Source organism: Phodopus roborovskii, unplaced genomic scaffold (genome assembly GCF_943737965.1).
Source record: "Phodopus roborovskii unplaced genomic scaffold, PHOROB, whole genome shotgun sequence".
Lineage (NCBI taxonomy): Eukaryota > Metazoa > Chordata > Mammalia > Rodentia > Cricetidae > Phodopus > Phodopus roborovskii.
This window is the reverse complement of record NW_026125430.1, coordinates 107,309-122,741: the sequence shown is the minus strand read 5'-3', so window position 1 is coordinate 122,741 and position 15,433 is coordinate 107,309. Positions and strand designations below refer to the sequence as shown.

At 35.9% G+C, this 15,433-nt stretch overlaps 1 protein-coding gene across 1 annotated transcript in view; it reads left to right on the top strand.

Annotated features, from left to right (window-relative positions):
- The first annotated feature begins 1,462 nt into the window (after nt 1–1,462).
- Nucleotides 1,463–15,433, top strand: part of LOC127215308 (glutamate receptor ionotropic, kainate 2-like) — a 120,579-nt gene continuing 106,608 nt past the window's right edge. Inside the window, exons 1-2 of the mRNA XM_051175679.1 lie at nt 1,463–1,507; nt 1,720–1,833. Of these exons, the coding sequence (XP_051031636.1) occupies nt 1,463–1,507; nt 1,720–1,833 (159 nt within the window). The remainder of the gene's footprint in view (nt 1,508–1,719; nt 1,834–15,433) is intronic.

Sequence of the window (15,433 nt, the reverse complement as noted above, 5' to 3'; positions counted from 1 at the left end):
GGTGCTTTGATGTATTCATTTTCATTCCATTCTACATTCTAGAAAGTCTTTAATGTTTGCATTTATTTCTATTTTGACCATTTTCATTCAGTAAAGGTTTTGTTCAAACTTCCATGAGGTTTAAGCTTTCTGTTGTTTCTGCTCTCCTGAAATCTGGAGTTAAATCTGTGGTTGTTGGATAGGATTCAGGGAGTTATATTTCAGTTTTTCATTGTATCTTTGGAGCCTTCTTCTATGTTTGGGGATGTGGTCAATTTTGTGGAAAATTCCATGAGGGTATGTTGTAGAAGTTATATTCCCTTGCCTTGGGTTAACTATTCTCCTTAATATCTGTTAGGTCTATTTGGTTTGTAACATTAGTTCCAGAATTTTCTATGTCTATTTTCTGTATGGCAATCTGTCTATTGATGAGATAATGGGATACTTGAAGGTCTCTCACTAAACATGTGTGAGGGCCAATATGTGTTTAGCTAACCCGTAGTTTCTGTTACAAAGCTGGTTTGCCCCTCAGAGGCAGAGGTGTTAAATATTGAAACGTATTCTTGATTGATGTTTCTTTGATGTCTATATGCATCTCTTCTCTATATCTTATGAAATTGATTTGAAGCCTATTTTGTTAGACATTAAATTTCTACACCAGTTTGTTTCTCAAGTCCATTTGCTTTGAACATCTTTTTCTAACTCTTTACCATAGGTAATATCTATTCTTGATATTGACTTTTAAAGAGAGCATGTTGCATGTCTTTTGATAAAAATAAGTTAGGCAACTGGCTACAGAAATATGGAAAACAAATAAGACAGATTTTATTACTGATGATCCTCAGGTTTAGGAAGGTAGGGATAAAGAATTACCATATCCATAGTTCTTGTTATGTTCTAATTCACTGATGATTCACACTTGTATGGCAATGCTCTTGTGCAATTACCAGTAAATACCCAACCTGTGCTTTTGTTGAGGATTTGTGTTTGTATGTCTTTTCCAAGGAGACTGCTATTGCCATCCCATCTGCTATATTCAGTGGTATAAAAGGTCTGTACACATAATGTATGCAATACAGCCTCACCTATAAGAAGGCATTGGTTCAGTAAAAATCTATTTAAATAAAGGACAAAAGGAAACACTGGAGTCAGTTATTTAGATGAGATTGTTCTAAAAATCTCATTTTCCAGAAGTATTTTCAACACTACAAAAGATTATTTTAAAAGATGCAATGATCTATTAGTGTAGATTGACTCTACCTGAGGTTATGCAAACTAATAGTCATTCCCATCCATAAACCTATCTATACTTATAAATTTATCCTGGATCCCAAGTTTTCCCCATATTTCAGCTTTGTTTGTGGTAAATAATTTTCTCTTCATAATGAGAGAATAAAATAGAGCCATTACACTAAAGGATATACCCTATTCATCAGTTTCTAGTTGTTAAGAAGTTATTGTCAAATGTGCTTTAGCTTGTAGAATGAAAGTTTTAATGGAAAATGAAGCTCTCACGCTGACAGTGGCAGTATGGTGAATGATTTTCTTCTTTAATGTCGCACTTCACTAGACACACTTGACACAACAGTAAATCATGCTTAAAACAGCAGCCTATACTTTAATGACAGCACACAATACTGCAGAGGTGAATAGTAAGTGTTGGTTGTATTCAATTCCCTTTCAGCATGCTCTCACAGATGCCCGATGGACACTTCTCAAAGTACACTTGTTGTTTTATAGATTGGAACGTGGGATCCAGCCAGTGGCCTGAATATGACCGAAAGTCAGAAAGGAAAGCCAGCAAACATCACAGACTCCTTGTCTAATCGTTCATTGATTGTTACCACCATTTTGGTAAGTGATTGTTTTCCAATTATTTTAGAAAAATGTAGATGTCATGGATATAGATAGAAAAAGACAATGTAATGGGAATACTAATGACCATATTCTAATGTGTCTTATAGTCAGTTAGCAATTACTATAAAATATAAAATTCAATTCAGTACATATTTTTGTTACTCTTCAGTGATATATAAAACATATGAATGTTTGAGTTATCTTTATTGATGAACAGCTTTTGTGAATTCCCATTGAAAATCTTTACATTTTCAGGGAATTTGCTACTATTGATGAATTGCTAACATACACATATGCAAAACAACATAGACATGTAGATGGATATAGATAAATGAAGAGCCAAACAAACTCTTTCTTTCACTGAATATGTATTTCACATTATTGCAATTCTTTTTTCAATATTTTTTCTATAGTCATACTTATAATCTTGTTTTCAATTTTATTGTGTCCAGCTGGACTAATAGCTCTCATTTTACTAATTTCCTTCATGAAACAGAATGGAAAATGCTTTTTAGAAGCCAGACCATTTTCACTGCCATCATAATTAAATCAATGCTAATATGTTTTATATTTTACCAGTGTCATAATTACATGTTTTAATTAGCTTGCCAGTAATGATCACTTATGCCATTTGCAAAGGATAATCTTATTTTTAGTATAAGTATTATATTACCCCTTAGTCAGTATTTCCTACTATCAAGAGAGTTTACCTAATACCCTTTCTATGTCACCCTTGATCAGAGGAAAACAAATTTAGAACCTCAGAAATCCCCTGTAAATACATTGCAGTCATACTCACTAAATTTGTGTACAGTGATAAATCAGGCCCAGGAGGAAATGGTACATTTTTTTTATCTTAGTAGCAAAAATGGTTGTCAAAACTGGAGGCATGTCAAAAAAAAAATTTATGCTCTTGATAATGAAGCAATGTTGGAAACAATGACAAAAAGGCCTTGGGATCGTGAGGGTTTTTCTTATTTCATTAGTTAAGTACTTGAGACCCTTCTATGTCATATCTAAAACCTTTAATGGTCTCTGAAACTTAATATTAGGTCTCTCCTGTGTTTTCTCATCTTTTACCATACATCATGCTGGAACAAATCTTTATTCAAAACTTCCACTACAGTCAGTAACACACCTGACTTCTATGTCCTTCAAACCATTTGTCTTTGATGTCATAACTTTCTATTCAGACAGTTTCAGTAGACATGCACTTATTTCTTCTTTTGATAGCCATCATATACCCCTGTGCTTTTTAGTGTAACAATGTAATACTGTATTTTTCCTGACTTCCTGCTACACATAATTTTAAATATTCCACAGTGGTCTGCAAAACATACATATAGTTCATCCTTGATTTTGAAGACTTTGTGGCTTAACTGTTTCCACTCATTGTCTTCATTTCCTCACCAGGAAGTCTGTGTCCCGACTGAACTGGAATATAGAGATAACCCTTCTATTGTGTTTGATTAAGCCTGATTCTCTTTTCTTGGCAAATGGTCTTTCCGATTGATACATCATTACCCTTTTCACTTACATACAATTCACAATTAACACCTATACTCTTTTGTTTTATATGCACATCATCTTCTAAAACATTGACGAACTGAACTTGACTGGGTCTCTCTTCTATATAACATGTATTCCACAAGTCACACAGAGTAAAGATTATGCCTGAAACATTGGTAGCCTGTAATCTGAGCTTTTCTATTTCCTTCCAATCATATAAAGGATGCTCTCCCTTTATAACCACAAATGTTTACTCAGTTATTTATTTACTCTTTACACTTCACACATATCAATTCATCATTTTAGCCTCATCTCTGAAGTGTTCATCATGTAATCACTCTTCATAGTTAGGTGTGTGCTGTGTTGAGAAGCTGTGTACTTTTTACTCACAATATTCTGTCATCACATTTACCATGCATTAAAAGGGATTTTTAATTTGTGCATAACTCTATCTTCTTACAATGTCAACATTCAAACTTCATATTCCTTTGATTTCTTACTGTCAGAGTTATGTGTTTTCATTATAAAAATTAATAAATATTTATCAATATTCATAAAAAACAAAGTAATTAATAGCACATAATGTTAATTAATTACTTAGGACTATTTACTTGTTACTTAATACTTTAAAAAGGAATTTATATATTTTCTCAATCATAAGCAATTTGCATTTACTAATACGCAAGTACCATTTGATTATAGTTGTTGTTTGTTTGTTTTGTGGTACTAGGTTGTGAGCTCTGCTTAGGGCATATCCAAGAAAAACATAGTTTGTTTTAACACATGGTCTTGCTAAGTGTCAAAGCTAGCCTTGATCAACTGTTATAGCCCAGACTGCTTTGGCTTTGTGTTCTGCTCAGCCTCCCCTACAGTTGGGATGATAGACTTGAACTACCACGGCGAGGTTATTGAGACTTATATGAGAGCTATAAAGAATAAGGATAATACCATTACAACTCTCAAAGCAAACCTGAAACATTTGAAGTACGGTTTCTTTGCTTCAGGCTTGGTTGTTTCTATGTATAAGAGTTTCAATGATAGTGGTGATTTCCAGTGACACTTGACAACTACAACTTAGTTCAACATTCCTAATAACTAATGTGATTATCAATCACATGATGCTTAGATTTTATAAATATACTATTTACATTTTAGAGTATTTCAATATGCTAGCTTTTAAAAGATTCTAAATGGTACATCATCTTATCTATGTACCCTCAAATTGTTTGTTGTTGTCATTTGTTTTTGTTTATATTGAGGTTCTTTTTTTTTACTTAATACTCTGGTCATCAAGACCACATAACAAAAATAGAATAAATTCAAAGGGTGTTTATAATGCTTATGCTGAGCCTTTACAATATCTTGCCGTAGTTAGTAGATGTGACATCTGGATAGGACTAATAGTTGTTTCCCACCCTTGGCAGCTTGTGTAGTATTTCTGACACCCTGGAATTAGACAGAAATAAAGAGGGTTTTAGGGTAGATCCAGATCTCATATTCCAGGTCTGTGTTCTCAGTGTACAGTGGCTTCAAAAATAGGGACTTCAAATTCCGAGATGGTAATGGCAATAGTCTATTGTTTTAGGGGTTGCTTGTACTGCAAACCATTTGAAAAGAACTTTCTTATGCCTTGGGCTGGAATTTTGTTAGTCTGTGGCTTTTGTATATTAGTCAATCCAAGTGACTTAATCTCTTTTAAGCATATATGTACATACATATGCACACACAAGTATGCATAAATACACTTAAATATATTGTGTGTAATTTTACAAATATAAAATAATATGATTATATAAGGTTTTATTCCTACAATTTTGATGTTATCTGTTCTGTGATGATATAATTTTTAAATTGTTTTCTTTAATATGTTTTTTTTTTATTTTTCATATCAATCTCAGTTCTGTCTTCCTCCCATCCTCCCATTCCTGTCTCAGACGCCCCCCATCCAATCCACTATTCACTCCTTAGGGAGGGTGAGGCCTGCCATGAGGGATCATCAAAATCTATCAAGTTATTTGGGCTAATGTGTAGGCCCTCCCCTGTGTCTCTAGGCTAAGGGATTATCCCTTCATGGGGAATAGTCATAGATCCGATAGACTTCCCAGATCCTCTAACCAAGACTCTCATTTTGGTGGTCTGGTTTGTTCCTATGTTATATTCCAAGATTCACACTGGGATCCATGAGCTTCTGCTTGTTCAGGTCAGCTGTTTCTGTGGGTTTCTCCAGCCTGTTCTTGACCACTTTGCTCATCACTTCTCCTTCTCTGCAAATGGATTCCAGGAGATAAGCTCTGTGTTTAGCCATGAGTGTCTGCTGGTTTCCATAAGCAACTGAGTGAAGTTTCTAGCATGGCATATAAGGTAGTCGTCATTCTCATTATCAAGAAATTGCCTTTAACGTAGGCCTCTCCACAACTTTTTAGATTGTTAGTTGGGGTCACTCTTGTGGGTTTCTGGGCATTTCCCTAGTGCCAGATTTCTGTTTAAACCTGTAATGGCCCCTCTGTTATAGAATCTCTTTTCTTGTTCTCCTCTGTTCTTCCCCAGACTCAATTTACCCCTCTCTCACATTATCCTCTCCTTTCCTCTCCTCTTCTCTTTCTCCATAACTCCCCTTATCCTCCTCCCTGCTCCCAAATTCTTTCAGGAGACCTCGTCCCTTTCCCCTTCTGTGGAGGAACATGTATATCTCTCTTAGGGTCCTCTTTTTTTTTTTTTTTCTCCCAGCTTTTCTGGCACTGTGGAATGTAGGCTAGTGATCCTTTGCTCTGTCTGAAATCCATATATGAGTGAATACATACCATGTTCATCTGTTTGTGCCTGGGGTAATGTCATTCAAGAGGATCTCTTCTAATTCCATCCATTTGCCATTGAATTTCAAGATTCCATTGTTTTATTTCTCTGAGTAGTATTCCATCGTGTAAATGTACCACATTTTATCCATCCATTCTTCAGCTGAGGGTGTTGCTTGCAGTTTCTGGCTATTACAAATAATGCTGCTATGAACATAGTGGAACAGATATCTTTGTTTCATGAATGTGCATCTTTTGGGTATATTCCTGTGATTTGAATTGTTGGATCTTTTGGTACAATGACTTGATTTTCACTGAGGAACTGATTCACTGAACTCCAAAGTGGCTGTATAATTTTTCATTCCCACCATCAGTGGAGGAGTGTTCCCCTTACTCCATATCCTCTTCAGCATAAACTTTCATTGGTGTTTCTTATTTTAGACATTCAACAGCAGTAGGGTGGTAATAGTAGGAAGAGTTGTTTTGATTTGTATTTCCCCTGATGGCTAAGGATGTTGAGCACTTTCTTAAGTGTTTTTCAGCCATTTTAGAGTCCTCTATTGAGAACTTTCTTATTTATTTTTGTACCCCACTTTTTAATAGGATTATTTGGTGTTTAGATGACTAGTTTCTGGAGTTCTTTTGTATATTTGAGATCAGCCCTCTGTCAGATGTGGGGTTGGTGAAGATCCTTTCCCATTCTATGGGCTGCTGTTTTGTTTTGTAGACTGTGCCTTACAGAAGCTTCTCAGTTTCAGGAGGTCCCATTTATTAATTATTGATCTCATTGACTGTTCTACTGGTGTTATGTTCAGGAAAAGTCTCCTGTACCTATTTGTTCAAGGGAAATATCCCACTTTCTCTCCTAAGAAATGAAGTATATTTTGTGGCTCTGTGGTGCAATGGAAATGCAGTATGGATACATTTAGGTTGAGGTCTTTGTTCCATTGAGTCAATATTGAACTCAATTTTTTTGCAGTGATAGATATGGATCTATCTATAGTCTTCTACTTGACAACACCCAGTTATGCCAGCCTCATTTGTTCAAAATGCTTTCTTTTTTTCTTTCAGCTACTTTGTGAAAATCAGGTGTTCATGGGTGTGTGGGTTAATATCAGGGTTTTCAATTCATTTCCATTGGTATTCCTCTATTTTTGTGCTGATACCAAGCTGTTTTCAGGACTATAGCTCTATTGTAAAGCTTGAATTCAGGGATCATGATGCCTCTGGAAGTTCCTTTATTATGCAGGGTTGCTTCAGCTCTCCTGGGTCTTTCGTATTGTGCATAAATTTGAGTATTGTCCTTTAAAGGTTAGGGAAGAATTGTGCTTGGTTTTTTATTGTGATTGCATTGAATCTACAGATTGCTTTTGGTAAGATTGATATTTTTACTTTGCTGATCCTGCCTATGCAAGATCCTGGGAGATCTTTCCATTTTCTAGTATCTACTTTGGTTTCTTTTTGAAAGACTCAAAGTTCTTGCTTAATAGGTCTTTTACTTGTTTAGTTAGCACTGCCCCAATATATTTTATTGTGTTTGTGGTTATTGTAAATGATGATGTTTCTCTTATTTCATTCTTAGCACCTTTATCATCTGTATGTAGTAGGGTACTGTTTTTTTTTTTTTTTTTTTTGAGTTAACCTTGCATCCTGACACTTTGCTGAAGGTTTTTTTCAGTTGTAGGAGTTCCTTGGTAGAGTTTTTTGGGTCACTTACATAAGCTCTCATATCATCTGCAAATAGTTAAAGTTTGACTTCTTCCTTTCCAATTTGTATCCCCTCGATCACTCTTCGTTGTGTTATTGCTCTAAGTAGAACTTCAAGTACAATATTAAAGATATATAGAGATCATAGACAATTTTGTCTTATTCCTGATTTAGAGGAATCACCCTGAGTTTATCTCCATTTAGTTTGATGTTGGCTGTTGGTTTAGTGTAGATTGCTTTTACTATATTTAGGCATGTTCCTGTTATCCCTGATTATGAAAGGATGCTGGATTTTGTCAAAGTCATTTTCAACAGTAATGAGATGATCATATGGTTTTTCTTTTTCAGTTTGTTTTTTACAGTGGATTCCATTGATAGATTTTCATATGTTGAACCATCCCTGCATCCCTGGGATGAAGCCTCCTTGGTCATGGTGGATGTTTTCTCTGATGTGTTTGGATTTGATTTGCCAGTATTTTATTGAGTATTTTTGCGTCCATGTTCTCTGCATCTGTAGTTCTCTTTCTTGGCTGTGAATCTGTGTGGCTTGGTTACCGAGGTAATTATTGCCTGGTAAAAAGAGATTGGCAATGAACTTTCTGCTTCTATTATGTGTAACACTTTGAGGATTATTGGTATCAGCTGTTCTTTGAATTTCTGGTAGAATTCTTCCTGGAAATCATCTGTCTCTGAGCTTTGTTTTGTTTTGTTTTTGGTTGGTAGACTTTTCATGATTCCTTCCTATTTTTTTAGGTGTTATATGTTCACCTAAATTGCATACCTGTTCTTGATTTAAAGTTTTAACAAAATCATCCATTTCCTTTCAATTTTCCAATATTGTTGAGTATAGTTTTCAAAGTATGACCTGAAGTGTCTCTAGATTTCTTCTAGAGTGTTAGTTGTTGGTATGTCCTCACTCCCTGTTCTCATTTCTGATTTTGCTAATTTGCATGTTCTCTCCCTGCTTTTTGGTTAGTTTGGATAAAGGTTTGTCTATCTTGTTGATTTTTCTTGAAGACCCAACTCTTTGTTACATTGATTCTTTGTATTGTTTTCTTCATTTCCACTTTATTGACTTCAGTCCTCAATTTTATTGTTTTCTTTTTTCTGTGCCTCTGGTGTGAGTTTACTTCTTTTTGTTATAGAGCTTTCAGTTGTGCTGTTAATTCTCAAATGTGGCTATCCTCCAGCTTTTTCCTGTGGGCACTTAGTACTATGAACTTTCCTCTTAGTACTGCTTTCAATGTGTCTGTCCCATAAGTTTGGGTGTGTTGTGTCTTTATTCTCACTGAATTCAAGGAAGTCTTTGATTTATTTCTTTATTATTTCCTTGACCTAGGAATTGCCAATTGTGTATGTTTTCTATTTCCATGATGTTGTAGGGTTGTTCTAGTTGATTTCAAAGCATGGTGATCTGATAAGATACAGGGGCTTATTCCAATTGTTTTGTATCTGTTTAGGCTTGCTATGTTGCTGATTGAGTATGTGGACAATTTTAGTGAAGGTTCTATGTGGAGAGGAGAAGAAGGTATATACTTATATGTTTGGATGGAATGTTCTATATGTGTCTATTAAAACCAATTTAGTCATAACTTCTGTCAGTTCCTTTGTTTCTTTTTAAGTTTCTGTCTGGTGTTCCTCTCTAGTGGTGAGAGAGGGGTGTTAAAGTCTCCCTTATAAGTGTGTGAGGTTTTATGTGAGGTTTGAGTTTTAGTAATGTTTCTTTTATGAACTTGGGTGCCTTTTTATTTGGGGCATAGATGTTCAGAATTTCAGAATTGTTACCATGTCCCTATGGATTTTTCTGTGGTGAATATGAAATGATCTTATCCTCTCTTCTGACTGATTTTTGTTTGTATCCTAATTTGTTAGATATTAGGATAGCTACACCCACTTGTGTCTTGGGTACATTTGACTGGAAAGTTTTTTTCCGAACACTTTACTTGTGGTAGTGTTTATCTTTGAGTTGGAAGGTATTTCTCATATGCAGCAAAGGATAGGTTCTGTCTTCATATATATTCTGTTAGCCTGTGTCTTTTTATAGGTGAGTTAAGACAATTAGTGTTTAGGAAAAGTAAGGACCACTGGTTGTTGATTCTTGTTTGTCTTGGACTTGATGTTGTTGATAGTATTTTGAGAAGATTCCCTCTGCTTTTCATTTTGTTTTCTGGTAAAGTGGGATTATCTATTGCCTATGTTTTTGTAGTTTCCCTTCCAGAACTTTCTGTAGGGCTGGTTATGTGGCTATATATTGTGTAAATCATGTTTTCTCCATCTATAGTAATTGAGAGTTTTGGGGTTATAGTAGTCTGGGCTGTCATCCATAGTCTTCTACTGTTTGTAGAACATCTGTTCAGTATCTTATGGCTTCCAGAGTTTCCATGGAGAAGTCTGGTATAATTTTGATATGTTTGCCTTTATATGATACTTGGCCTTTTTTCCTTCATTGCTCTTAACATTCTTTCTTTATTCTGTGTGTTTTTGATTATAATGTGGCAAGTGGGCTTTTTTTCCCACCTTTCGTCCATTCTATTTGGTGTTTGTTATGGTTCTTGTAATTTCAAAGGCATGTCCTTCTTCAGATTGGGAAAATTTTCTTCAGTGATTTTGTTGAATATGTTTTCTGCACCTTTGAGCTGGGCTTCTTCACCTTCTTCTATACCTTTTATTCTTAGGTTTGGTATATTCATGGTGTCCCACATTTCCTGTACATTTTGTGTTAAGAATTTGTTGGATGTAAGATTTTCTTTGGTCGATGAATCTATTTTCTCTAATTTATCTTCAACGCCTGAGATTCTTTCTTTCATCTCTTGTATTCTGTTGGTTATGCTTGCATCTGTAGTTCCTGATTATTTACCCAACTTTTCTATTCCCAGCATTCCCTCAGTTTGTGTTTTCTTTATTGTCTCTATTTCAGTTTTCAGGTCTTGAACTCTTTTCATTTTGTCATTCATCTGTTTGCTTTTTTTTTTTTCTGGCTTCCTTCCTTTCTTTTAGAGATATGTTTATTTCTGGCATTTTTGTTTAGTCTTTTCTTCTATATCTTTCATATTTTTTTCAATTATTTAAGGGATTGTCTCATATCCTCTCTGAGGGCCTCTATAATTTTCATGAATTTGTTTCTAAGGTCATTCTCTTCTGCTTTATCTTTGTTGGTATGTTCAGGTTTTGTTGGTGTAGCGTCCCTATATTCTAGTAGTGTCATATTGTTCTTTCTTTTGTTGAATATGTTCTTGTACTGTAGTCTTCCCAATTCATCTTCCAGTGGCATTTGTGGTCTCTCTCTCTACTCTCCTCTCCAGGTAGCTGTAGGAGGTTCAGGACTTGATGTCAATAACTCTTGATGGTCTGAGCTCTCTTGGATTTCTTACACAGAAGGCATGGGGGAGGCAAGACTCAAGCAGAGTATTTAAGGGTTTAAAGCTGACATGGGGGCAGGATCTAGATGTTTTATCATGCCAGGGAAAGTCTAGTCAAGACCTAGATCCAGACTGTGATGAGGACAGGATGCCAGTGGTCCATGTGCAAGAGTGGGTATGCTAAGTGCAGAAGCAACCTGGGAAGTTCCAAGGAAAGGATGTGTGGGGAGGTTGGACCTGAGATGTCCCCAGACTCACCTCAATCAGAAGGCATAGATGGCCCAAAATTTAGATGTGGGCAGGCCCCCAATTGTCAGGAGTGCCAAGGCAAGTCCACCAAAAGCAAAGCCAACCCAGTATGTACCAAGGAGAAGGTGTGGTTGTTGGACGTGGGAGTAGACACTCACCTCAAGAAGGAGGTGTAGGAAGGCCAAGACCGAGAGGATGGCAGGGATTAGGATGATCTGACCTGCTGGGGCAGATCCCTATGGTGATACCTTGCTTGTACAAATAAAGCATGCATGAAGATCAGAGGAAGGAACTTGACACTAGTTTACCATAGAGGTTAGAAAGTCTGTACAGACATGGAGTGAGTTGGCTTGGTGAAAAGAGGATATAAGCAGGATGAAACAGGAACTTGCTTTCCCCCACCCAATGGAAAGTTGATTGGGCAAAGGTGGCTTTGTCTTGCCCTTTCTCTCTGTTCTCTGAGCATTTTCCTTTATCAGACTCCAGGTTTTACTATTTACACCAATAAAGAGCTCTGTTTACATGATTCTTTGTCCTCCCTCCTACTGTACTGACCTTCTTCTCTGTTCACAAGTTTCAACCCCATTTTTCTTTTTATAACACTTGTATTCTGAGAGACAAAACACATATTTATTGAATAATGAAGGTACAATAACATTTTATGCTTAAATCTCTATTTGATGAACAGAATAAACACACACACATACACACACTGCACACACACACACACATATAAAATGTTCAAGTGTATACACCTTTGAAATTATGATGATGCACTAGGAAAATACAGATGTGTACACACATGCATACATGCATACTACCTGTATTATGAAAAGAAAATGTTGAATGCTTCAAGCTTTAGTTATATGCTTATGAGTAGGAAAATTTCACATTAAGAATCACTTAAATATTTAAAGTTATGGATTGTTGTTATGGATTACCCTATTTTAGTAAATTGGAGGTTGTCAATTTTCCTCCAGCAACTATTGTGTTATTAGCATGTAGTCCTTAGCCAGCATTCCAGTACTAGGCATTTTTTCCATCTTGTTCATCTGTTCTGAAATCCAATTAGAGACCTGTTGGTTATTGCCAAGATACATGTGCCACTACTGTACTGTAAGGAGTACGGTTTTTCTGCCCGCTGCCAGTCTTGTCCCGCCGGCACGCCAGCCCCAAATAACACACAGAGAATCTGTATATGATATAATTCTGTTGGCCAGTTACTAGTTTCTTATCGGTTAGCTCTGTGTTAATTATTAACCCATTTCTATGTATTTCCACGTGGTCTTACCAGTGAGAGGTGGCTGGCGGTTCTATTCTCTCCAGATTCTCCATCTTGGCCCTTTCTTACTACCTCCTCTTTCCTCCTTGTCTCCTAGTCCCTCCTATCTTCCTTTCCTATAGGCCAACAGTGCTTTATTCATTAACCAGTATGAGAAACATATACAGAATGACATCTCCCATCACTGTATCTTAGTGTTAAACTTGTCAGATAGATCTAAAACACCTAAGATTCAGGGAGCACTACCCAAAAGGTGGCAGAAAGACTGTAACAGCTAGGCTACCAGAGAGCTTGAAGTGAGATTGTATTTCCTAGTAACATGAAAAGCTGCACCATAATGTTGCAATAAGCAGAAAAAAAAAAAAAAAAACACATCAATTGGTTTTCCACTGTCAAATGGTTAACCCTGAAAACATACATACAAGTAATATTGTACAGAAGGAACAGGACAAATATAATTTTGAATAAGGCAGTTGTCTTAATTAAGAGTTTCATTCTGTTGATGAAGCCCCTTGACCCAAAGTAACATAGGGAGGAAAGGCTTTATGTCATATTACAATTTCAGGTAACAGTCCATTCCCTGGAGAGGAGTTAGGGCAGAAACTCAAGCAGGGAAAGAATCTGGAGGCAGCAAGTGAAGCAGAAACCACAGAGGATTGCTGTTTATTGGCTTTCTCTTCATGGCTTGCTCAGCTTGCTTGCTTTTTCCCATCCAGTCTGGCACCTCCCATAGTAGATAAGCCTATTCACATCAACATTTAATCAAGAAAATACCCAACAGATTTGCCTACAGGCCAATCTTAAGGAAACATTTTCTTAATTAAGATTTCCACTTCCCAGATATGTCTAGGTTTGTGCCAAGTTGAAAAAAGACACCCAGCACAGCAGTTGAAAAACCAATGTTCAAGAAGGACTCAAAAAGAGGTGAGAATAGTTTATGTAAAATCCCTGATGGAAAAAAGATTTCAAATACATTTTAGGATGGCCATGAGGACTAAGATTGGCACACTGGTTTGTTTTTCAATTTTATGTGAATGGATTATGTGGATATGGTCAATTATAATCTACAATAACAGCATGCTTCCTTGGTCCTAGGCATAAATCACAGCATTTGCCATACATTGTAGTTTTCACAATAACGTTTTTAAAAATAAGTGCATGTACCACTACATAAGGCATTTTATGTTCTTTTCTAATTCTGCTCTATTATTAATGTACTTTATGAGTACGAGTATCTTGCCTGCATATACGCCTGTCCATAATGTACATTCCTGGTGCTCCTGAGGGGCAGGAAAGGGAAATCTCATCACCGAGATTTAGAGTTCCACATGATTTTGAGCTACCATGTAGTTGATGAGAGTTGATTTCAGGTCTTTTTGAACATCAGTAAATATTCTTAACCCTCTCCCAAGCCCCAAATTTGATAATAATCTTTTGAAGTAGATACCATTTTTCAGTTTTATATGTGAAGAAAATAACATATAGAATTCTACAAATGTAAATTTTATGCATTTTTCATGGCTACTCACCTGGAAAGTTGAGTCATAGAATTTCTTCTAAATTATTTGGCCACCATAAACTACAAAATGAGATTTGTAGATTTTTCATGATATACTGTGGAAATGAGGGGAAAAAAAAACTACAAAACTATAACTATGAGCAAAATTGCTCCTTGACTAAGAACACTTTACCTAAAACAATTCTTGTCATTACAAGCTCCCATACTGCCTAGAGCAGTATTGTCTCTATTGGACATCCTTAGATATCTACTTTTTTCCCTTTATAGAAGACAGTACTTGGGCCCTATTGCTTGAGTATCTTGGATCTATTTTTTGTATTTACCAAAAATAGCAGAGTTTTATTTCAGTCTCTTTGGATAATAATCTCATATTCAATAGGCAAATAAAATAGCACTAGGACTCAAACAAAGTTTACTCTTTGAAGCTGAGATTCAAAATCTGGGCTGTTTACCAATATTTTTATACTCTCCCTTTAGCAACAGGAGCTAGACCCAATATACTGTGTGGGATAAAATATACATTTACACTGTGAAGAAAATTTATTTTAGAAAGCATTAACCACTTTTAAGTGCTTATCCTTTAACATTTGAATAGGAAGGGTAATATTACAAGTCTAGAGATGTAAGGATGTACAGCTGTCCACCTCAGGTCCTCTCTCTTTTACTATGCTTACCGACACTACTTTGGACTTCAAATTGCAAGTGTAATTACTGTTGAAATTCTCTGTTTCTGTTTAAAATTTTAGGCTCCTCTTTCCATTTATGATACTTTATGTAAACTCCTATGGGGAATGTCTGTTTTCTCTCTGGGTTCTTTATTTTCGATACTTTACCTCCTATCTAAATATACTGAGTGCTTCCCACTTTTTGGCTTTGTATAAGAACTGATTTTGGTCAATCTAAGGATTACTTTTCCTTATATGCCACTTCACTTTTACTTCCCTTCCTTCCCTTTGTATATTACAGATATGCACATGACAGCCTTGGAGCTTTTCAGTCTTGTCAGGAATACATTTGCACTCAGGAAAACTGTTTCCAGTTGTTCAAGGAGGTTAATATGTGTGTATGCTCCTACAACTTAGCCTTTTTCATTTTGTCCTCTGGAAGGTTGTATATTGAAAATTCCAGTTTACTTCTTAGGTTCCTTAACTTTTTTTTCAAGATTTTTAGACACAGATTT